Raw genomic sequence first — 20285 nt, forward strand, 5'->3', positions numbered from 1 at the left:
ATCGCTGCAGCATAAAATGGTCTCTGTTCATTGGTTCTGTGATTCTCTGTGCGAGCCAATTATTCATTTCATTTTATGGATCTATATTCCCACCTCATGCATGTGTCCCATTCTGTTATCTACCCATCACCATGGCTTTGGCTTAAATTTGAAAATAGACTTGGGTACACGCTTCTTAATCAGTTATTTGATTCATCAATAGACAATTTCAGGGATGTCCGAACTTTCTCCACTGAGGGCTGCATACATAAAAATGAAAGGATGCGGGGGACACTTTCGCACAGTTTGTGCATTAAAGATACTGTGGGAGCCATTTATGTTGCTTTTGGGTTTAGTTCACCTGGTTTGTGTTAGGGTAATTGTGGAGTGTTATAATTGGTTGACCACTGGTGGCGGTATGGAGGGGTTGCATATTTAGGTGCGGACGTGATAGTGCATGAAATTATGGTGACGGGAGGTCACACGGTTTTTACCGCTCACACGTACATCATTGCACCACTTTTACACCCTCCACATATTCAACCGGCCATAACATTTAGCATCTTGGACATGTAATTCATCGTTTTATTCTTTTTATACAATAAACACAATATTAATTCCAGCGTAAGTATCCTTCTGGACATTGCATTATTGGAGTGCGTTATTACCTGAATTGCCCGCACGCAGAAGCGACTAAGCAGGTTTTCTATGCTCTAACTATGACGAGACGTAATTGTCGCTACAGATACTAAAAAACAATCAAATGTAGGTCAATACATGCTAAGACATTGACGTCTTAGCTTTTGTGTTACAGGTGAAATAAGGGTATTTTAGAATAATATGTCTCATTAGTCATTAATTTATTTTATTTTTAGAATATGGGCCAATAAAAAATGAGCCGCGGGCTGAAAATGGACCCTGGGCCAGACTTTGCACACCCCTGACATATTCCTTCTAACCAAAAGATTTGGACATACTGTATGCCAGGGGTGCCCAAAATGCTTTTCAAAGGTGTTTTTCAAAGAAAAATACAATGAAAAGCGTCTTGGTTTGCTGACAAAGCGTATTATTACTATAATATGATGTTTTTCTTCTTACAATACACTTTTGTGCTCATTTTTGCATTTCAAAAAATGTTTTTTTTTGTCGTAACATTAGCAGTATAAAATTTGACTTTTTTCTAAAATGTTTTGACTTTATTTTTATTTTATCATATATTATAAAACATAATAATATGTTATATTATGACATTTTTCCCAACCTCTTTGCTTTGTTTTTCCTCATATTACAACTTTAGTAAAAAATACCGGCCTTTTTTTCTTTAATGTTCCGACTTTATGCTTCTAAAATATATTTTTTTTCCTCATAACATTCTGACTTTATTTTTGGAAAATTAAAAGTTAAACTGCCACTTTCATCTCTTATTACTCAAACTTTATTCTTCGAATATTTTGACATTATTGTTGTAAAATTACTGCTCTTTTCTTCCATATTTGCTGGGGTTTTTTTTGGTTTTCCTGTTTAATTTCATTTTTTAGAACGTGCTGAGGGCCATTAAAAAAAACAGCATCGGGCCGCACTTTGGACACCCCTGCGGTATGTGCAGAATTGTGCACAAAGGTTGTAGACAAAATTGAGTAGTTAACTTTTGGGATGAAGTATTAACAGCCATCATCACCATGATCAACTGGATGAATGAGCAAAAATGTCAGTCCAGCTCCCCCTGAAGAGTGAAAGAAAAATGGTATTACTTATCTCCAGGGCTTCATTACTGAGAGCTGAGACCAAGCCTTTCAGACAGATTAGATTTAATTACAACATTCATTAGCATTGCTAGAGCGGTCACGCTGCTACGTCACCACAATTAGAGATGCATCTTTGTCATCGCCATATTCCAAATTTAGGGGCTCTCACTTACATTACTTTCGGCCTGATTTTGTACGAGGAGTTCCACTGGTCTCTCTTAGCAAGGAATGACCACTGCAAATCAATGTAAAGTCCTGAATGATTAACGTTGTCCTCTTGTGCAATCTGTCAATCTTGACGTGAGTGGTTCTTTCCCATTCAAACACCGATAGGAGATGTCGTAATGCATCACTTTACGTCCTCTACTGTAGGAGAATGGTGATCCTGAAACCAAACCACGAACCCAAGCTTTAACCCTGTGTATTTTCCACAATTCTGCAGTAATCCTGCAAGCATAATGGGATTTTTGGCAGGAATTGGATTACAGAGGAGTTTGTCACTGTCGCTGAGGCACAGAGTTGTGCGCCTCTTCGCATTATTACAGCTGAGAAGCTCTTTTGAGCACAGCACTGAATGCAAATCTTTTCTTGGCGTAATGCTGCTACATTCCTTAGGGCATAAACCACAAAGTATTTGCAATGGTTTTTTTTTTGGTTTACTAAACCCCACACTCCAACGACCACAAAGCTGTAAACCCTGATCGTGCACACCTGTTTGGCTCTCTGGTGATCTACCAACAACCTGCTGTGTGTCGAGCTCCACCTGCAGGGTCCACACCACGAGTCAGCGGGCCATTGGTCACCTGTCCTAAGGGTCATTTCAACTGATCATCGTCACAGCTAACCATCCCACTTCTGACACCGCCGAACTCAACAGACAAATGCAACAGAATGGAACCACACTCAGGGGCTTGTTGGAAACAGGCGAACTGATGATAACAGCGCGATAACAGTTTAACAAATGGTGGTTGTTTAATTGTTACCCGCACAAATGAGCCGCGGCAGTGGTTGTGTAAAGAAATGGCATATGCTTAAGCGCCATTTGAAGCTTCCAGTTATTTACTGTTGCACTTTCTGTTATGTAATGAGCAGACTGCCATCTTTTTCACTCTGCTTTTAGAGGATTCACTATTCAGTTACTTCAAAATTAGCTTTGGGATAACCGATGTAAGGAGAAAAATTGGGCAGGCGTTCATCGAGGCGTATTTCTTCTTATCTGACGCCCGTGTCTGTGATCACCTTTTTAGCGGCAAAGAAGGCCCAGTGGTTGGAGAAGGAGGAAAAGGCCCGCCGTCTGAGAGAGAGCCAGCTGGAGGACCGCAGGAAGAAGCTGGAGGACCAGCGACTGAAGGCCGAGAAACGCAGAGCCCTGCTGGAGGAAAAACAGAAGCAGAAACTAGAGAAGAACAAGGTGAGTTTATTGCCAACAGGTAATTAATTACAATATTCACCCCATAGAAAGGTCGTCTTTTATTCGGGGTCTAGTGATTTATACGGCATGCAAGCCAACTGGTCAGGGCTTTTCTTCCTGTCACTCCCACATTAAAGTGACCTGGAGAGATTTAGTCCCCATTCAAAAAAGTTTGGACCAGTTATCGAACAACAGAGGAGTTATAAAGCCAATTTAAGATAATGACTATCAATGAAGCTGAGCTGGGGTGAAAGCACCGTGAGACAATTTCAACTTTAGTTTGGGCATAAAGTTGACAGTTCTTGGTCTTGGTGCCGTAGGAGCGATACGAGGCAGCTATCAAGAGGTCGACAAAGAAGACGTGGGCCGAGATCCGTCAGCAGAGGTGGTCCTGGGCCGGCGGACTCAACCAGACCTCCCGCAGGGAAAGTAAGTTTGGGATGAACACATCTAAACCGGACACTTCTAGGTGCTAAATCCCATGAGACAAACTCCAATGTAGGACTGTAATTTGAGCAGGGTTGCACACCCTCATCTGTGGCCCACTGACGCAATTTAAGGAAAGAATCTAGGAAGCGTTTGCGGTTGCAAGGGCGGAGTACCACAGGTCCCACAGATGATGTCAGTGTTTGTAATTATCCTGTGAAAAGCGTTGACTCCATCTGACTGACAAGGATGTTTCATTAGATGAGGCGTGTGAACGGCAAGGCGCTGTGAGGTCATTTCCCCCTTTTTCAGACTGAACCCCTGAGCACAGTTGGCACAAACATGTGACAAGCTGCCTTTTTCAATCCCTCGGGGGAAATCATCTTGATAATATGTGAGTGTGTGTTGGTCTTGCCATGCCAATTCTTTGCGGCAGGACTAAAGCAAATTCCTTGATGTTGACCTAAGCCAAACCCTTACTGTTCCTCAAAATCCTTCCCTCCCCCCTCCACCAATTGGGAATAGCGACGAGTCCTCCATGTGATCATGAATTGCCAGTTTGATCTGAGGGAATGGTGCGTCCCTAGCCTTTCTACAGGGCTGTGATTCAGATTAAGGGGATTGGGCAGCCCCATCTCCTTCCAGTCCACAGTTGGGGCCGGTGAGGGGCCACCCACACCCGGTCCTCATGTGAACAGATGTTGTGTGTTGCGTTCTCTCCGGTGCAGGCAGATGCTCGGCCTCCACGGTCAACTTGCCCAGACAGGTGGACCCTGTCATTAACAACAGGCTGTCCAAGTCCTCTGCCACGCTCTGGAACTCCCCCAACAGAAGTAAGGACGACCCGATGTCAATGTCCTCCAGGCTTCCCTCCCCTCTCATCCTCCCCTCCACTTTTCCCTTCTTCTCTACCCTACCCTGGTTTTTGTTCTTTCTTTTTATTGTCGTAATCGTCTCTGGTGACCCGCCTGCCTGCCTGTGCTTGGTGACTGGTCATTCGCCACACATCTCCCCAACGCTCTCACACCGTCGGTCTTGTCTGCATCGTGGTTTTTTGATTTCGTTCATTTGGTTTAGTCTTTGATTTAAGCCGCCTCTGCATTTTGGATCAACCTTCCTTCATCTTGAAGTCACTGGGCCATGCTTTGCAATATTGTTTGGTACGTGTGTTTGATCCGCTCATAAGTTGACATCTCCTCATGGCATCTTCATGTCTCTTGTCTCCCTCCACCTTTCCGTCGGTGGTTTGGTGTGCTGGTGCTGGTGGTGGTGGTGGTGGTGGTGGTGGTGGTGGTGGATATGAGATTGTTGTCGAGCCCAACTGAGCTGAAAGTACAGGATTGTGCTTTTCGGTTCATGGGCTGTTTGATGTAGCAGGTGCATTCGAAAAGTATTCACAGTGCTTCCCTTTTCTAAAATGTAATAAATTCATTTTTCTCATAAAAATTGTAAACACAAAGCCCCATAATGACAACATGGAAATATATATATTTTTTGCACCATATTCTAATTTATGGAGATGCACCTGTATATAATATATAATACTTATACCGTACATATTTATTTTTATTTTCATTGTATATTATATACAGTATATACATGTTATATATCCATCATTTATGGTGGTTGATTGATTCCAGATCCGACCGTGACAAGTGAGTTTCCACGAAGTAGGATTCTACATTTACTGTATAAATGGAATATTTTCATAGTTACAGCATAGAAAACCTGTTTATTAGCTTCTAAATAAGGTTTTTAACATATTAGAGCCCTCTAGACATGAAATAACACCCCTACAATCACTTTTACACTCGTATGACCTAATATAGTAGACAATAGGGGTGTAACGGTTCACATGGATGTATTGAACCGTTTCGGTTCTGCATGTTGAGTTTGGTCCACTTATATTTTATGCTATTTTTCTCATTAAATTTATTACAAGAGTGATCTAAGTGCTTCACGCGGAACAAAAGTCCTGGGCGAGTTTCCGCACGGACTTATTTTCTCTTAATATGTCTACTATATAGGGTAATACAAGTGTAAAGGTGACTGTCGGGGTGTTATTTCATGTCTAGGGGGCTCTAACAATGTTAAACTGTATGTAGAAGGTCATAAACAGGGTTTCTTTTGGAAATAAGGAATCCTACTTCACAGAAATTCACTTATCATGGTCGGGTCCGGAACTAACTAACCGTGATAAATGAGGGATTACTGTAAATGAATACAAATAACCCATAAAATTGTTGAGATAACTAAAGACACTGTATTTTAATATGAAAGTATTCATAAGACTGTTTACAAATGCATTCAAAAGTAAAAGCACAAGAACTCCCATGTACATAAGTATTCACAGCCTTTGCCATGAAGCTGACAACGAGCTCAGGTGCATCCTGATCATCGCGGAGATGTTGTTCAGCTTAATTAGAGTCCATTAAATTCAGTTGATTGGACATCATTTTGGAAAAGCACACACCTGTTTATGTAAGGTCCCACAATTGACAGTAGATGTCACAAACAAGCATCAAGTAGCGATGCTGATCGGTAGAAACCACCGATAGACAGGTGTGCCAAGCTTGTTGCATCATATTCAAAAAGGCTTGAGGCTGTAATTGCTGCCAGAGGCGCATCAACAACGTATTGAGCAAAGGCTGTGAATACTTATGTCCATATGTGTAATTGTTCATAATATTTTTAATACATTTGCAAACCTTAACAAAATAAATTGCCATGTTGTCATTATGGTGTGTTGTATGTAGAATTTTGAGGAGAGAAATCCGTTTAATCCATTTTGGAATAAGGCTGTCACGTAACGACATGTGGAAAAATGATTGAATTATTTCAAAACCCTTCCTTTACATATTAACATATCTGTGTCTTATAGCATTACACAATGCTGATGGTTCCCTACTAATGTAGTTAGGTGGCATATTGGTTCAAACAGCCATAATAGCACCTCTGTGACGCTTTATTTTGGTAAGTTAGAAATGTCAAGAAGGAAAAGCATAACATTTGGAGGTCCTATTTAGCATTTTTACACCAACTGCTAGGATAATTATTAATCACTGAAATATCCAAATGAATAATTCTCAACCGAGCTTGATGACCAAAATGTTAAACACCCCCAGGAACAGAACTTATTGGGTGGTAGCAATACATACGTAGATGCGTCGGTGCTGTGCAAGCAAACCAAGGACATCGGTAACTGAAACATTTCTGCAGAACCAGAGTTAGAGAGGGGCGTTCCTAACCAATATTCAATGGGTGAATGATAATATTGTTCAATATTCATCAATCTACAAGCAAATCAACAGAACAGTGCATCACCAGGCAGCATCTCAGCACAGCCCCCTTCCTGCCGCATTGGAGGAGGTGGAGGTAAACCACTGTTGCTTAGCAACAGGAGGTAGTCCATTTATTGGTCAGTCATGAAACGCACAGCGAAGGTTACAGCCTGCGCTCTTATATAAGGAAGGCAGTCTATGATCCAGAAAGTCATTTCAATATTTGCACGTAATAAAAACACCAAACATGTCGTGAGAGCGCTATCATCATATATGCAGTATATGTGACATCCAGGGTTGTGCATAAAAATACAAGTTCCGCAACGTCCATGCCTCTCCTGTGATTACTCACCTGCAGCTTCAAAAAAAAATGTTTGCACAGCATTTTGTCAGTTTTTTTTATGGTAAAAGGAATACTCCAAACATGACAGCGGACCCATGTCATAGCCTCAAAATGTTCTCAATATTTTACTTCATTCTAGTATATAAAAATATTCCAAAATTACTAGTGTATTATTTTTAAAGATTGTAATTGTTCATAGATTGCGCTTTTTAATTGCTTGGATGTATTTATATTTTTTGTAGTTATATATAGTATATGTTTATGTATTATATTATTTCATATTTGTACTATATAATACGTATTATTGTAATTATAATGTTTAGATTTGTATAAATATATTTATTACATTATTTATACTTATTTCGAGCTGCATCTATTTCTAGTATTGGTGGGTGATTGGTACAAATTGTGGTACTTTTGGTCCGATACCAAGTCAGTACTTTTTACTTGGACTTGTTTCAAGATTGTTGAATGATTTTGTGATTTTTTTTTTATTTTATTTTTTTTGCATTTAATTTGTTGATCGTCATTCAAATCTGAATAAAACACAGATGTTAGGCAACCAAAAAATATATTGTATATATTTTATAATTGTATTTGTGAACCATTTAACTATATTTCATACAACAATACAACAACAGATGTACAAAATAATACAATGATTCCCTTTTATTACAATTAGTTGCCATTGCAATTAGTTTGCCATTAGTGCAAACTAAGTCAACAAAAGCAAAAGCTACCATTGGTTCTCATTCAAATCCTTTAGTCCCTGGGTTTTTAAACAATACAGCAATATATACAATAGATTTGAACAATACAACACAAAAGATATTTGTGAAAATAAACATAGAAGAGAATTGAAAACCATTTCATCACGCTTGTATCAATCAATACCGATACTATCCTGGTATTACAGGATATATATACAGAAATTGTGGGCCCCATTTAAAAAAAATAATAATAATTTTTTATTTTTTTTTTTACATTTTTCAATTTTTTGCTTGGAATTGTCCCAACTTTTCCTCCCTCCCATACATCAATACATGGGTATCGAAAATATAAATATTTGGATTTCTAGACATGTCCAGCACTTGTAATTTACAAAATAAGCAGCTTCTAACTGTAATTAAACAGTAACTATGGTGTTATGGTGTTATATAGTTTTATTGCGTTTAGCTTCACTATCAATTTATGACTCACAGGATTACAACATAGTCCAAATGGTAATGAAAAAGCTCTTGTTGATAACTCTATTTCCAACCAATCTCTTAAAAAACAAATATTATATTTAATGTAATAATAATTGAGTCATCTACTGTATAGTTCACATTACTGTGATTGTGTGTGAGTCACACAGCAACTTGACACCAGAAAATGACTATGGATGCATGAGTTGTGTGGCTTTTTAACCAAGTGGCCCTCAGTAATTGTAAACGTATTGCCGTGTTGCTTGTGGAAAAGTCATACAACGGTGTTTTCACTGTGTTGCATTCGGGTGTTGTCCTGTAAACGGCCGCTCTGGCTCGTGTGTGTGTGTGTGCGTGTGTGAGATGTGTTAACAGTGGCAAGTAGTAACGTCCACGTTCCTCCTTGTGTTGTCATTTAAAATTTGAAAAAGTGTGGAGTGATGGCACTTTTCAGTCATATGCAATTTTGCCTTGTGCTTTTTAGTACTTGCAACTCTGTGGGTCACATGTCAAAATCCATCTGTGGATGAATCATCAACATCACTTGCAGACGCATAGTAACAGGTGTTGAGGAAATGCAGCTCATTTGACAATGACCTGCTATTGACTGCGCCCTCTTGTGTCAGCCCGCAGCCTGCGTCTAAGTCCTTGGGAGAGCCGGATCGTGGAGAGGCTCATGACGCCCACGCTGTCCTTCCTGGCTCGCAGCCGCAGCGCCGCCACCCTGCTCAACAACAGCGACTCCTGTGAGTGTGACACTCTGTGTCTTAATTAATCCAACATTTCATATGCATACGGTTAGCTTTTTAACGGGAATTAGCGCACCAGGGGTCCACTAGGGCAGTGTTTCCCAACCACCCATCCAAATTATTAATTAACAATTAAATGTTCTTCTTCTCTGGCAGAAGGTCCACCATTAACTTGTGCATCAGCATTCGTGCAACACAATAAGCTCTCTTGCTGGTGTGCCGTGAGATTTTTCTATCGTAAAAATATGTCAGTAAAGGTTGGGAAACACGACACTACGAGTCCATACTTTATTTCCACATACACGCAAATTGAATAGATGCTCTTGTTTTGGGTTGGTCGTTTATCATGGATGTCTGAATCCTACTTTCATGCAACGTACAACTCAAGGTAGATTTGTTTGGACAGATATAGTGATGCATTCATGTCATCAGGAGTCATAACATTAAAGTTATATCGTCAACATTGTGAGTTTTGTCGGGCAGAAACAAACTTACAGCACTAAACAAACATTTATGTAAATTAGGCAGTCCCTACAGTCCCTTACCCAATCGGGACACAGAACACAATGCGTGTTCTCTCGTGCAACAGCGTTGTAGAGAGGGAACACTGTATAGAGAACCTTGTTACGTTTCTTACTTTGCCAGTAAAATGTATACTGGAATTTTTTTCTTGTCATGTGGAGCGCATGCATCCCTGATGTTTTAACACCAATCTGCATGGTGTGTGTGTGTGTGTGACCCTGGTCTCTGCATGTCCACATGCTACTCAGACTCTCACCACTGCTCCCGTTCAGCTTCAGCCAGCCCGCTCAACGCCTGCTCCCACCACCCGCACCAGAACGCCGCCGAGCGCTGGAGGCTGTCCTCTGCCAGCACGCCTGACATCACCCAGCGCCAACGCCAGCGGAACTCCACACCGGTAAACTGTGTGCTATTTTGTACAGTGCGCAATTCAACATGTCCAAAAGGTAATATGAAGAAGCAGAGCTTCTTTATTACTGTAATTTATTTAATACAGGAATGAAATGAAACAGTAATAAAATAATGTACTAAAAAGCTGTTACTATTGTTGCTTTCTGTAGTGACCTGGCAATTATGTGTACGCAAAGAGTACAGTAATCCCTTGTTTATTGTGGTTAATCAGTACCAGACCCAGCCGCGATAAGTGAATTCCCACGAAGTAGGGTTCCTTTTTTATAAATGGAATATTTTCATACTTCTAAATAGTTTTTTAATATTATTAGAGCCCTGTAGACATGAAATAACACTTCTATAGTCACGTTTACACTTGTATTACCCAATATAGTAGACATAATAATAGAAAATAAGGCATCTTAGACATAAATAAGACATTACACAGACTTACATGTTAGCATTGACAGCATACTTTGTGGCTATTGTCTCATCAATGTAATGTTCCATATGCAGTGAACATTCGCACAGGAGCTGCTGTCAGCCACAACTCACGCCAGTCACTGGCACTCTCCAAACTGATTACCATGCTAACACTCAGCAACTCCAACTAGCTGACATCACACACGTCACTTCCCAGCCCCCACCTCTTCATATAATAATATAATATAATATGGGGAAACGGCGAAACTCAGAACAACCGCTGCTCAAGCAGTGTCACAGCAAATGTGTTCCCCAAGGAACCTCAGGTCTAGTGCATGTCTCACTGAACAATGACGCCTAGTGGCCAATGTAGAGTACTACATTCACAATTACAATGCTTATTCTGCTTTGTATTTGTATTTTAGTTCTTTTAGGTAGTTCATTTAGGCATCTTATGCTTGAAAATGCTTAATTTAGGCCAAGAATAAGTACAATTTGCTTAAATATGCAGTTTTGAAATTAATATTTATTCATTAATTTGTGAAAAACTGTGTAAGAGAGGAGGAGCGATGTTCGAACCGTGATGTTGCGAGGGATGACTGTAAAAGTGAAACAGTTGTGGGTCCGGTGCCTTGCTCAAAGGCTTTGTCAGTTTCCATCCTGCATGCTAAGATGCTGGCCCAAGATTTTTGTAGGACAGGTCATTCATATTCATGTAAAGAGCTACTGGATTGATAGATGAATGTCCTTATGAGATGTGGGACTGTCCTGATAAATATTCATGCGTATTCTCTGCAGCCTGGTAAAAATACAGTTGCCTGCTGGCTGCATTGTCACACAAGCAGCAAAATCAACTCAGTGGGAGTGAGATTGCCGGTAAAGTCAATAGAAAGCCTTCAAGTATAAAAAATAGAAGGCTAATAGGCAACTCATGAGAATAACTTATTTTAGCCAGCTGTAAATGTAACAGCTGCATTTTTTGCTACGTCGCTAATGATCATGTGGCGCGCTGATGTATTGCTTTGTGGTGTAACAAAAACATCATTTTTTTGTCGCTGTCCTCTCCCAGGTTGACAGAAAGAAGAAAGAAAAGAAAGACAAGGAGCGAGAGAACGAGCAAGAAAAGAACGCTCTCACAAAAGAGAGGGTGCAGAAGAAAAGACAGACCGCATCACCAACCACCACCACCACGAGGAGATCCCAGCCAGAGTCCAGGTAATCCAAACATGCCATACAAGTATTACAAAACGCTTTCCACCTCATGCATGCTAGGGATGAGCAATACTATACGTTTTGGTATCGATCCCTTACCAAGTTAATAATATTGCGGCTACTCTTTATTTGGATGTTTTTCAAGATCATTGAATGATTGATTGTGATAATAATCCCAATAAAACACGGGGCAACAATTTCAGGCAAACATTAAATAAATATTTGTGGTGCGTCGTCAAAGCCAGCAAAGCCTTCTCTGCTGGCCTAAAGCACTGACCTACATTTACAACTTAAATCCTAGTATTTGTTCCGTGAAATTGTATTCATTTATTCTTAACATCTACAGTCATGGAAATAAACATTAGACCACCCTTGTTTCTTCAGTTTATTGATCCATTTTAATGCCTGGTACAACTAAGGTACATTTGTTTGGACAAATATGATGATGATAACAAATATAGCTCATAAGAGTTGAATTTAAGAGCTGATATCTCCCAACTTCCATGGTTTTCTTGATAATAACCAAAATCGCTTAAGTTCTTATAATAGCTATAGCATTATACTGCCAAAAAATGTAACTCTTATGAGCTATTTTTGTTGTCATTGTTATATTTTCCCAAACAAAGGTTCCTTTAGTTGTATCAGGCATTAAAATGAACAAGAAAGTAATCATTTTTTCCATGACTGCATAAATTTTATTTTGTAGCGTCTCTCTTGGCTGCACTGCTTCCAGTGTGCGTGTGTGTGTATTTGTTTTTGTCCAATCAGACTTCAGCTTCTGTGTGTTGCCATGTCAGTGTCATTAGCCCAGGGCCTTCAGAATCACAAGTGCTGGCCCATGTCGCATATATAATGTTTGTTTTAACCAATCAGATTTCAGATTCGCCTCAGTGCCAGCTGGCGTACAGTATATTTAGCATTTTTCCATCTGCTGATCGGTTGATGTCTGTTAACACTCAAAGTTAACAGTGCTTACAGTAACAGTATATATTCTATATACTGTATAAATCAGCCTGGGACAGGGTTTGTGCTCCACTACCAGTGTTCGAGTGAGTGGTGAATGTGGTGTATTTTATTTCATTTTTGATGTTTTTGTTGTGTTATTCGATAAATATTGTTTCTGAACTGCTCCAGGTTATGTTGTAGTGTAGAGGTTGGGGTTGTTTAGAGACAATGTATTGGAAAGTAAAGTGTTAATTGGGTTTATTGCTTTAGTAATAATAATGGTATTCATTCCCAGTTTTGGAATAACGCATTGATATATTATGTTTTTGTATATTATTGATGATTTGTATAGTTGTGACGTGGTATTGTTGGTATTAAGTGGTGAAATGGGTCACTTAAGTCCCCACTGAAGGGCTAGGTACCGAATGCCCCGCCCAGCACTGGTATGAACACTCTTATTTGTGTATACACATAATATATTTTAAACAACAAAAAACACAAGATATTTGTGAAAATACCCGTGCACTTTGGACACCCCTGTTTTAGTGTTGGAGAGTGTTCTTAATTTTTAGAGCAGATGGTCCGAGAGGCTGTCATCTAACTACTAAGATAAGACTACTAACCTGGACGTGGTTCAGGCAGTACTTCTGGCAAGAGCTGATCTGTTTGAATGAAAGTGAGGAATGCTTAGACAGAACTAGGTTTTCAAGACTGATGGTTTCATCTTACACCTCCCGAGAGCCAAATAATAGTGTCAACACAAAGTGCAGTTTCTCACAGCAACTTCCACTTGACCTACTTATGGTTTTGATGCACAGTTGTACCTGGAGCCTCATTTGTCTCATTTCCTATCATCATCTCTCTCCTCCTGCTTATTTTTCTCCTATCACAGCACCCCTAAGCCCAGAACAAGGCCTCCATCTCCGGCTGCTCCCAAAAGTCGGCCCTTATCTCCTTTGGTACCGGCGGCCAAGACGCCCACAGGCAAGAAGACACCCCCTCCCGGCTCCAAGACCCGACCCAAGCGGGCCCAGACACCCGCCAGGGTCCAACCCCAGACGGTCACGACGGTCACAGTGGAAACAGGCCAAGAACCTAAGGAGCCTCACACTGTGGAGAAAAAGAGTGAGTGTGACTTCTAGGTTTTTGGCTGCTGTCCATACTACACAGCAGCATATCCTCACAGTTTTCTAATATTTAGATTTTGGTTTTTAGCTAGATAAGACAGAGAAACACCTCAAAGTATGTTATAATGTAGTTTCACATTATTGCAAGCCACAAAACAGGTACAGGTGCACCAAAAGTTGCTTATTCAGCCCTTTCAGCGCTCTCGCATGTTTTTGAACATCTTCATTCACTTTTTCATGCTCTTCCTGTCTTATAGACTCCAGTAATGTGGTGACTGCTGCACCAGCTACGTCTCCTGCCCCCAGCCCACAACTTGTAGAAGCATCCCCTCGTTCCATGCCAAAAGAAGAGCTCCCTATCTCAGCTGCCTCTCCTGCAGTGAACTCCACAAGTAACCCTGCTGCCCCAATGGCGGCGGCCGGCAGGCCATCGGCTGGCACCAACGACCCAGAGGAGGCTGCTCGCGTCCTCGCCGAAAAGCGCAGACAAGCCAGGGAGCAGCGAGAGAGGGAGGAGCAGGAGCGGCAAGAGCAAGAGCACAAGAACAGGTCTATCTTAGAGTTAATGTGTAAATCAAACCGTATGGCAACATATAGTAGGGTGTAACGCCAGACACATAATCTCAGGATCCTCAGGGAGGAGGCAATGGCGCGCGAAGCAGAGGAAAGGAAGCACAGAGAGGAGGAGGCTCGATTCATGGCCGAGCAACAGCGTCTGCGGGATGAAGCCCAGCGAGCTCAAGAGGAGAAGGAGGCCAAGGAACGAGCCAAAGCTGAGCAGGAGGAGAACGACAGGCTGCAAAAACAGGTCACCCGTTGAGCTTTTTGTCTCAAGAATTGTTTCTAAAACCACACAGGGGACTAATTTACGCTGCCATGAACACCTTTTCAGCTAAATTTGGAAATATTTTGGCATAACATGGGACATTTACTGTGCATACATATTGTTATTACTATTTGCATACATTAAAAAAACATATAAACCAAACAAGTATATCAAAAATATGTAATAAATCAAGTTTATTTAATTAAATTATGATATATAATTACAATTACAATTAAATGGATGTCTAATTCTAAAAATAATAGTAATATAATTAAATATAATTTTGTTTGTAATATTTAATAATGGAATATACTAAATATAACCCATCCGTCCATCTTCTATGACCCTCACTAGGGTCGCGTGTATGCTGGAGCCTATCCCAGCTCACTTCGAGAGGCGGGGTACACCCTGGACTGGTCGCTGTCCCGGTACTTTTGTTTATATAGTGTATCTTAGTGGCAACCCTGGTGAACATCCTCCAAAGCCACCACACACAAACAGTAATCACATATTTAAAGTGTAAATACATTACTCATGGACCCCAGTGATCACCCACCCCGCTCTTATGCTGTAAGGCCATTTACCATCTGGGCTGCTTAATGCATAGGGCCATGCATGAGCTGCCTGCGCTGTCTGGCATCTGGGCAGATTAAATAAGAGGAGAATATGTGGACTGCCGTCACGGATTATATGTGTCATGCTCGAGCCCTAATAGTCAGAGGCCCCTTGTCTGCCTGGACACATGCCAGCTGGTGACCTCCATAATGGCTGAGGGTGCCATTGTGATGGACGAGATAGTGACAGGCTTGTGTCTTCTTCACTGAAGCCCTGCAGTGGGCCCATAGGCAGACAGGCAGCGTCAGTGTACGCCAGCAACCAGCAACCGAGCTCTCTTCTTGGCTCCATCAATAGTTGCTTTGTTTGTGACAGCACATGAGACTGGGATGGAATCTCATCTATCAGGTCCAAGGTGTTTGCCTGTGTCTAGAAATATGTGGGAACATTACATACATGTTAAACTCTAATGTAATCCACATCAGAATGTGCACAGATGCGTAAAAAATAATAATGGCTTTGCTCATCGTAGCACATGTGGCTGCTTAATGGTGAGTGTAAACAGTGAACTATGGAATGGAGCCAGTTACTCATACAGTGCCTATGTGGCCTGTGGCGATATACTGCCCCCCGGTGGTAGCTCCAAACACAACAACCTTGCTTTTATCAGCAGGCTGGATACCGACGGTGTCCAAAGTGCAGCTCCTTGGGCCACTTGCGACCGCGGTTTGTTCGAAACAAAATTAAACAAAAACACCCCAGCAAAAATGAGAAAAATTGAGCAAAAAGAAATGTAAAAAGAAAAGAAAAAGCTGAAATGTTGATTCACATAATGTGGTTTGACATAAAGATACAGTAGTGTTGTTTAGCCTTTTGACAATATTTTAAAAAGTATATAAAATTATCAAAGCATCTTTTGTTTTTTTTTAGTGCGTGGCCATGGAAAAAAAGCTTGAACACCTTTGCATTATACTGTTCCAGTCTTGTCAACTTGGCCATTTTGTCGCTAAATCTGGCGACTTTCCAAACCCTCTTGTCGACATATTTTCTCAAAAGCGACTAGCGACAAATCTAGCGACTTTTTCTGGTGTGTTTGGAGACTTTTCTGGTATTTGGAGGCTTAAAAGTGAAAGCAAGTATTGTTCTGCAGTTTGTGTTCCTACTGAGCAGCGGCCCGTGCTGCCGAGAGGTCCGCCCTGCCCCAAAAGCAGTCACAAGCGTTCAGTTCGCTCTCAGTTCCCGCAGCACACCAAGATCATAGCGGAGCTCTACGAGGCGCGATGCCACCGGGGTGGATCTCGCCGTACAGAGCAGGATCTAAAACTTGTTTCTTAATCTTCATGAAATTACTATTCTTTGCACTGACCTGACAGTGTGTCAGAACGTGTGATGGGAGAACGTTGTGCGATAAATTAAACAAGTAGTCCTAACTACAAGATAAAAGGTGGAGGCTGGAGGCGTGTCTGGTGTAATTATTACCCTGTCTAGACTTTGAGAGGCGCTGGCCGAGATAAAATATTAAAGTTATTCTAGTTTGATGAAGTGATGGCCAATTTTAATTGAATAAACCACGAATCAAGTTTATTTGTAGTTATAAACGTAATTAAGGTATTTTTACCCACTTTTTTGTCTGTCCTATGAGGTTATGCTTTCTTCCTACCGCATTTCCTACAGCATCATATGCAAATTAGACAATTACATTACTACTAATAAAATACAATATAACAAATAACTTATGATAAAGTATATTTTACCATCTTGATGTGAACATTTTTGCCTAAAAAAGTCTCAAATAGACAGGTTTATGGTATTTTGCAGGCCATTATTACTGATGTACACTGCCAGTCAAAGGTTGGGAGACACCTGCGCTTGTAATTGTATGCAAAACTTTTGATGGGTACTGTAAATGTAACTGCCCTGACAATAATTACCTTGTTTTGCTTTGTATGAAGTTCATAGTCATATCTTCTTTGGTAATATTCCCTTTTGTTCTTATTTCAGAGGGAGGAGGCAGAAGCAAAAGCACGTGAAGAGGCAGAGCAGCAGCGCATGGAGAGGGAGAAACACTTCCAAAAAGAAGAGCAGGAGCGCCTGGAGAGAAAGAAGGTGAGGGCGAAGACGTCGCACCGTCGCAGTTTCTCCTCCTTGAAGAAGCCGCAGCTAATTCATTTGTTTGCTTCTTGTGCAGCGTCTTGAGGAGATCATGAAGAGGACTCGCAAGAGCGATGCAGGAGAAAAGGTTAGTTCTTCTAAACTAACACTATAAGCAGCCTCTTGTCTTGTCATCATAACATCTTGGTGTTCACAGAAGGAAGTGAAGGCCTCACAGCAGGTTAATGGAAAGGACACAGAGCTCAGCAAAGGTAGTCAGGACATATAATCAACATTTTCTTTGGCAATGAAGAATTTGATCCAAAATATGGTCTTTCCGGACAGGCGAAAACCTGCTGAGTCCCGCCGCATCCAGCGCGTCCGGTCCTGTCTTAAACGGAGTCCAGTCGGACGATCACCAGAATGGCGTGTCTGCCAACGGCGAGTTTGAGCAGATTATGCAGCTGAACAGTGGCCCGAACCCTGCTGCACCCCAGAGTGGGCTGGTCACTGGAGGAGAGCCCTTCCTCATGAAAACAGGACCCATGAAACCTCAGCATGTGGCAGGTATACACCCACACACACACACACACACACATACACACACACACATATATAGTGGTGTGAAAAGGTGTTTGCCCCCTTCCTGATTTCTTATTTTTTTGCATGTTGGTCACACTGTCCTGTCCTTTGATGATCTTAAATGATGCCCTTAAATGTTTAAGATCATCAAACAAATGACAACACAACTGAACACAAAATGAAGTTTTTAAACTGAACTTTTTATTATTAAGAGAGAAAAAAATCAGTCTGGAAAAGGTTATAAAGCCATTTCTAAAGGTTTGGGACTCCAGCAAACCACAGTGAGAGCCATTATCCACAACTGGCGAACACATGGAACAGTGGTGAATCATCTCAGGAGTGGCCAACCAAAATTACCCTAAGAGTGCAGCGACGACTCATCCAAGAGGTCACAAAAGACCCCACAAAAACACCCAAAAAACTGCAGTCCTCACTTGCCTCAGTTAAGGTCAGTGTTCATGACTCCACCAAAAGAAAGACACTGGGCAAAAACAGCCTGCATGGCAGAGTTCCAAGACGAAAGCCACTGCTGAACAAAAAGAACATTAAGGCTTGTCTCAATTTTGACAGAAGACATCTTGATGATCCCCAAGACCTTTGGGAAAATACTGTGGTGTGACGAGACAAAACTAGAACTTTTTGGAAGGTATGTGTCCCATTATATCTGGGGTAAAAGTAACGCCGCATTTCAGAAAAAGAACATCATACCAACAGTAAAATATGGTGGTGGTAGTGTGATGGGGCTGTTTTGCTGCTTCAGGACCTGGAAGACTTGCTGTGATAAATGGAACCATGAATTCTGCTGTCTACCAAAAAATCCGGAAGGAGAATGTCCGGCCATCTGTTAGTGACCTCAAGCTGAAAACAACTTGGGTTCTGCAGCAGGACAATGATCCAAAACACACCAGCAAGTCCACCTCTGAATGGCTGAAGAAAAACAAAATGAAGACTTTGGAGTGGCCTAGTCAAAGTCCTGAACTGAATACTGCTGAGATGCTGTGGCATGACCTTAAAAAGGCGCTTCATGCTGGAAAACCCTCCAATGTGGCTGAATTACAACAATTCTGCAAAGATGAGTGGGCCAAAATTCCTCCACAGCGCTGTAAGAGACTCACTGCAAGTTATCACAAACACTTGATTGCAGTTGTTGCTGCTGAGGGTGGCCCAACCAGTTATTAGGTTTTTTCACACAGGGCCATGTAGGTTTGGACTTTTTTTCTTCCTTGATAATAAAAAGTTTCATTTAAAAACTGCATTTTGTGTTCGGTTGTGTTGTCAGTGACTAATAATTAAATTTGTTTGATGATCTGAAACATTTAAGTGTGACAAACACACAAAAAAATAAATCAGGAAGGGGTCAAACACTTGCTCACACCACTGTATACACCTACAAAAATATGTCATGGATCTCACTTTCTGGTCTTATTTCCCCGGCAGAGGTCCTGTGAGTCGCCTACACACCATCCATGGACGCGCGCCTTATGTCTCCGCTTGAGCATCCACCAACACACACACAATGACTTACTTAGAAATTAGTGTGCCAAACAACACACCTGTGCTGATTCATGCAAAATCACATGCAAAGGACGCAGGACGGCAGGACAAGGATGTATTATTTCATCCCATGTTTTTGGGATGAAATAAGTACTTTTAAAAAATGCATTCAGTATTCTCATGTCTCCAACATGTGTTATGGTGCAGGTTTTATTGAAATGTCACATGCAGATTTTACGGTGCACCTTAAAGATGACTGAATTTTTAGAAAATACAGTATAAGCCCCACCTTCCCCCCCCCCAAAAAATCCTGTTTGACAGTGGTTGTTATGATTATTATTATTATTACCGTCGTTTCTGATATTGTTAAGTTGAACAATATGTGTTTGTCGTTTTTGTCTTGGAATATTGCGTTATTTAACATGAGGAGCATTGCAAGGACTGACTACACAGACAGTGTATGTAAATGTATAATGAGCCTGGCTGCCTATAGGCCTCCTGTTTGTTTGCAGGGGATCTGTGAAATAAAGCTTTATGAAAGGGAAAAAAAGTGTTTTTTTATGAATAAAACTGCAGTATTCTGCATTGAGAAGTCACAGTGACATTATTGTGTACATGTTGAACTCAATTTACAGTACCTCACAGAAGTGAGGGTATCCCTCACATTTCTGCAAATATTTTACTGTTTTTCTTGGGACAACACTGAAGAGATGACACTTTGATGTCAAGTATACACAAAATATTGACACCAATTTGGACATTTTTGCTTCGGGATATACTTGCTGCAGATTAGGCTTTCATGGCTGTGTGTTGAGGGGACAGTAAATTTACACTGTTATACTCTGCAAGCTGTACACTGTTTTGTACCAAAGTGTCATTTTTTCAGTGTTTTTCAAAAAAAGTCAGTTTTATAATTTCTGGGTCCATTTGCCGAAATTGTCTCACTTCTCAAGATTTTTTTTTTTTTTTTTGCTTCAATCACCCTGTTAATTCAAAC

The 20285-nt window shown here is 41.0% G+C and overlaps 1 protein-coding gene across 8 annotated transcripts in view; it reads left to right on the forward strand.

The window, feature by feature from the left end:
* Nucleotides 1–19879, forward strand: part of LOC129172965 (MAP7 domain-containing protein 1-like) — a 40689-nt gene extending 20810 nt beyond the window's left edge. For 2 of the 8 annotated variants that reach the window (XM_054763303.1, XM_054763306.1), the window contains 14 exons: nucleotides 2972–3135; nucleotides 3456–3564; nucleotides 4290–4394; nucleotides 8999–9118; nucleotides 9892–10040; nucleotides 11526–11671; nucleotides 13506–13738; nucleotides 13998–14289; nucleotides 14368–14548; nucleotides 17123–17227; nucleotides 17310–17360; nucleotides 17430–17484; nucleotides 17558–17779; nucleotides 19232–19876. In XM_054763303.1, coding sequence (XP_054619278.1) covers nucleotides 2972–3135; nucleotides 3456–3564; nucleotides 4290–4394; nucleotides 8999–9118; nucleotides 9892–10040; nucleotides 11526–11671; nucleotides 13506–13738; nucleotides 13998–14289; nucleotides 14368–14548; nucleotides 17123–17227; nucleotides 17310–17360; nucleotides 17430–17484; nucleotides 17558–17779; nucleotides 19232–19242 — 1943 coding nt within the window. In that variant the 3' untranslated portion in view covers nucleotides 19243–19876. Of the gene's footprint in view, nucleotides 1–2971; nucleotides 3136–3455; nucleotides 3565–4289; nucleotides 4395–8998; nucleotides 9119–9891; nucleotides 10041–11525; nucleotides 11672–13505; nucleotides 13739–13997; nucleotides 14290–14367; nucleotides 14549–17122; nucleotides 17228–17309; nucleotides 17361–17429; nucleotides 17485–17557; nucleotides 17780–19231 lie in introns of all 8 variants that reach the window. The other 6 variants (XM_054763304.1, XM_054763305.1, XM_054763307.1 and 3 more) reach the window with 6 other exon arrangements.
* The last annotated feature ends 406 nt before the right edge of the window (nucleotides 19880–20285 follow it).

This window comes from Dunckerocampus dactyliophorus, chromosome 20 (genome assembly GCF_027744805.1).
Source record: "Dunckerocampus dactyliophorus isolate RoL2022-P2 chromosome 20, RoL_Ddac_1.1, whole genome shotgun sequence".
Taxonomy (NCBI): Eukaryota; Metazoa; Chordata; class Actinopteri; order Syngnathiformes; family Syngnathidae; genus Dunckerocampus; species Dunckerocampus dactyliophorus.